This window comes from Prenolepis imparis, unplaced genomic scaffold (assembly GCF_030444845.1).
Source record: "Prenolepis imparis isolate NDT839.2.m4 unplaced genomic scaffold, iyPreImpa1.0 SCAF_3, whole genome shotgun sequence".
Classification (NCBI taxonomy): Eukaryota; Metazoa; Arthropoda; class Insecta; order Hymenoptera; family Formicidae; genus Prenolepis; species Prenolepis imparis.
The window spans coordinates 1,244,095-1,248,474 of record NW_028141161.1 but is presented as its reverse complement, the minus strand read 5'-3'; the positions used below and the strand labels follow the sequence as shown (position 1 = coordinate 1,248,474).

The 4,380-nt window shown below is 42.2% G+C and overlaps 1 protein-coding gene across 1 annotated transcript; it reads right to left on the bottom strand.

Annotated features, from left to right (window-relative positions):
* Window positions 1-273: 273 nt before the first annotated feature.
* Window positions 274-756, bottom strand: LOC145933866 (uncharacterized). Its single transcript, XM_083033880.1, has one exon. It carries the CDS (start codon window positions 754-756, stop codon window positions 274-276), a length of 483 nt encoding a protein of 160 aa, XP_082890006.1.
* Between the last annotated feature and the right edge of the window lie 3,624 nt (window positions 757-4,380).

Below are 4,380 nucleotides of genomic sequence, written 5' to 3'. Positions count from 1 at the left end.
CTTGACAATATCCGCACGACAAAGAAGTAGTGGCAACATGAGTTACCAGTCGTTTTCCGGCGGATTGAGCCACCGAATTTCCGCGATTCAATGATTCTAGCAAATGACATCTATGCTCCAAAAGTTCCACGAATTATTTTTAAACGTGGGCAACTCTGTCCCGGTTAACTATGCTTGCCATTCTCTGACAGTGATTGAATCGAATTTAGACGAAATCAAGTATATCAGCATAGTATCCCAATGTTAGGATAACGGTAGGACAACGCAGGGCATTCAGCGCTTGTATATGTTTTTAGCATTGTCCGCCACTCTACGCAACTCAATGGCATTCTCCTTCGCGATATTCGGCATCTCGAACAGAGCGCGTAGATGCGTTTGCACTATAGCGCGCTTATTATCGTATCGCTGTTTTAATAAATTCCAAGCTACTTGATAATTTTGATCCGATAATTCCAGCGATTGAATTATATTTGCTTCCTTGCCAGTTATAGATGCTCTCAAATATTGAAATTTTTGAAAGCCACTTAACGACTGATTATTATTTATTATAGAGTCGAACATTTCATAAAATGGGAACCATTCCTCGTATTTCCCTGCAAATTTTGGTAAATCTAATTTCGGCAATCGTACACCACACGTGGAGGTGCTCACTCCGACCGGGGACGCGGCGGGTAATATCGCGCCGCGGTTAGCTGCAGGCGCGCGGTCAAAATCCGAAATCATGCAGCGCAGTGCAGCCGTCAATCCATAAAACATCTCCTCAAACGCGACGCGATCTTCTCCTTCATTGTCACAAAGAGCTTCTATCTCGAATTACAAACCATTATAGTCCGTCCAATAATTAGATAACTTTTCTTTTCTCTCTTCTAAATTCGCGATCAATTCCGGCATCAGTTGCGATACTGATTCTACGTACGTTTTTATGCGGAAGCATGCCGCCTTTATCGACGCACGCTTTCTCCTTAGCGTTGAGATCTGAGCCGAATGAGCCATAACTTATGTAATATCTGCATGTACCGCGCACAATGTATGCGATAATATTCGATAATTCACGCAACGGTGAAATAGTAAATGAATAATTTTGATTGGCAAATGAGTGACCTTCCTACCTTGACCGCCGATTCGATCGCTCCATTGTTGCCTTCTTGCTCGTTCACGGTTGGCAGTCCGCCGTCTCCTCTTCTTCTGGGAGCGTCGGCTGACCTCCTTACGGCTGGCAGTCCTTTTCCTTGTCCGGTTCTGTGACCGTCAATTGACTGCTTCAAGGATACCTCCTCGACCGACGATAACTAGCAATTGTTGGTTCCCTCGCCTCAATCCAAATCAGCTCGCACCGTTAAAATGTTGATGCGGATCTGAGTAGCCTTTCACGATCCGGCTCGAAGGACCAAAATGTATTGTAATTCCTTGCGTGGAAGTCCCGGGTATTCCGCGGTCGACGCAAGCCGAAGCACAAGCCTCTAATTTTCTTGCTGCAGTACGGCTGAGATGGTAGACGAATGAATCGAGACGTCTTGTTCACTTCTTAAATACTCGATACTTCATTTTTCAAGTGAAAATCTCGCGCCTTATAAGTTCGAGGCGGCGGCAGGATTAGCAGTGTTCGTTCATCCGTTTTCGCGAGAATTATATAAACCGGCTCTCAGGAGTGATCCCGAAGGCTCCGAGAAAACCCGAAATTTTACGATCGAAGTCTTCGAGTCTCAACCAATTTGAACTTTAGTAACGATCTACACGTCACGAGCTAAGATAAATACAATACGTGACATTCAATAGAGCATGTATGTATATAAGAAAAATAAAAACAATATCGCTCGTCTCGAACAGTACCTTACAATATTAACTTGGCAGGTCAAATAAATACATGACGAATAATATATATTAATAATGTAGAAGAAGTTAGTGTCAATACGAAACACCAAAGTTTGTTAATTTTTGCCATGAAGAGCTTTTACTTCCTCGAGTGGACTGTCTCTTATTGTAGAAATTTAATCCGAAGGTGTTTCTATTTGAGGAGTATAAAGTATTGTTTAGGAATGACCGTACTTCTTGCTTCTTGGTTGTATAATTGTGTACTTATCAGCAACTCGTTTAGATGAAATTACTTTAGTAGCATTAGTTCTTGCACTTTGAGATGTGCCTGAAACATGTACAATCTGATTCAACAAGTATGATAATTGCGCTGTTTCCAGTGCTTACTTTCTTCCATTTTTTTTTTCTTCATAGCCTGCAAATAAAATGATTATAAAGTTGTAATTATTTCTTGAACTTTAGTACTTACATTTGGCATATTTTCTTTATTCATGTCAATATGTACTTAAGATAGTGATGGGATTGTTGTAAGTTTTAGTTGATTATATTTTGATATCCAAAATTAGAAATTATATTGATACTTGAGAAATGCAAGTTACATATTTTGTTTGTTGCTAATGGTAGTAGAGAAACTGCCGATTCTAACTCAGGTCCTCTGAGGGGGGTGCGGGGCGCGGGGGGTTTCCCGTGGCGAGGGGTATGACGTCACGCGGGGTGGGGGTATCTCGTAGGCGCGGGGGCTGACGTCACGCGGGTGGAGGGGATGTTTCGACAAAGGAGGGAGAGTTTTCTGAGTGCAATATTTGTAGATGGATATCTTTACGACTTTTTTTTTTTTTTTTTTTTTTTTTTTTGAGGGATCTTAGACATTTTTCCAAAAAGGTATAGAACAAGCGCCGATGATCGACAATTTTGTACCCTCATTAGTATAATTTTATTATGGAAGCGCCGATGTCCGGCTGCTCGAACTTGTCAACGGAGCGTTCTAGAATCCATAAAACTATGTTTTTCATTTTATGGACATTTTATCATTAGGAAAGAAATGAAGATTTTAGGGCCAACGCTGCGACGAACATGTTGGAACGTGATTAGGTGCAAAAGCGTTGACGTTCGGCAGCTTTGTACCCTCGCGGAAAATCTCACATAAAAACGAGAGCGAAACATTTTTTCTTAATATTTTTTAAGGAAGAATGCAACGTATCGGCGCCAACGTTGGGCTGCTTTGTACCCTCACAGAAAATCGGTCGTAAACGAGAGCGAAACATTTTCCTTAATATTTTTTAAGGAAGAATGCAACGTATCGGCGCCAACGTTCGGCAGCTTGTGTCCTTACTCCTCTATCCATAAAACCGATATCTCGGGAAACTATCTTTTGAGATACGCCAAATGTTAGAAAAGGAGATAGAATTAGGTGAAATATATATAAGGAGGATGAGAGCGCGTCAAACCATAGTACGATTTGAAAGCGCATAGATGCAGCGGTGAAAAAAGTTTAGTGGTTACTTTCTTGTATTAGAAGTGTTAGTGGTATAATAGTGAATAAAAGAAATAATGGGAAACATCGAGCAGAACCAACGCGACCTGTTGGAGCGGTCTCGCCAAGTCACCACTTTGGGCGAATATTTTGAATGGGCTTGCGAGCTGCGCTGCGAGGACTTTATCAAACTGCTCGAAGAACGCAGTCGTGTCAAGCGTCCGCGACTCTCGATTGGATATAGACAATCTTTGGTTGCTAGAATCGCGCGACTCGAGGGTGCAAAGACTCGATTGCGAGAGACAGTTTATAACCAGTGGTGGTAATTACAGTGGCGATAATAACACGGGAAGACTCGTTTGGCGAGAGATCGATACCGCGTTCGAAAATCGGATACTGACAGGTGCGGTGATTAATGCAGACTATATCGAACCGCGACAATTTTTGGAAGATGCTAGTAGTGTAGTCTCGAGCAAGTGCAAGATGTTATAAAAATATACAACTGTGCAAAAGTAAATACCGTGTTTAATGGCGAGTTTGTGACAGGTGATAAGCGCGCCAACAAAAGCATTAACACGAAAAATTATGAACTCTTTCGCACGTCCGATTTACGCGAGTGGTATGAGCGGCATGTCATCGAATCCACATTGGCGTCTCTCGAAGAGTTTCAGGAACGTGATAGCGGATGGGCATTGTCACGAATCCTTGATCTTACGGTCAACGTCAACAAGTGCAATCCTATGCGTGCGGGGTGTTATTTAAACTTGCCACGAGAAATTATGACGAAGAGAGCAGTGGTGAACGTGCGATCAACGGACAATGCATGTTTCGCATGGTCAGTGGTGGCCGCTCTGTACCCCGCTGAAAGACATGTGGAACGAGAATTTTCATCCTCATTACACAACAGTGCTAAATTTACAAAACTTTGAGTTTCCGATGACGCTGAACCAAATAAAAAAATTTGAACTGACAAATAACATCTCAATCAACGTCTACGGCATCGAGAGGAAGAAGGAATTATCTATTCTTCCGATACAACTCGCCGATCGGAAAAGAGAAAAACATGTGAATTTGCTATACGTGGAGGAGGACGA

Bases quoted from the DNA above. Each gene is read 5' to 3' on its own strand.
- LOC145933866 (XM_083033880.1), bottom strand. From the start codon at position 756: ATGTTTTATGGATTGACGGCTGCACTGCGCTGCATGATTTCGGATTTT.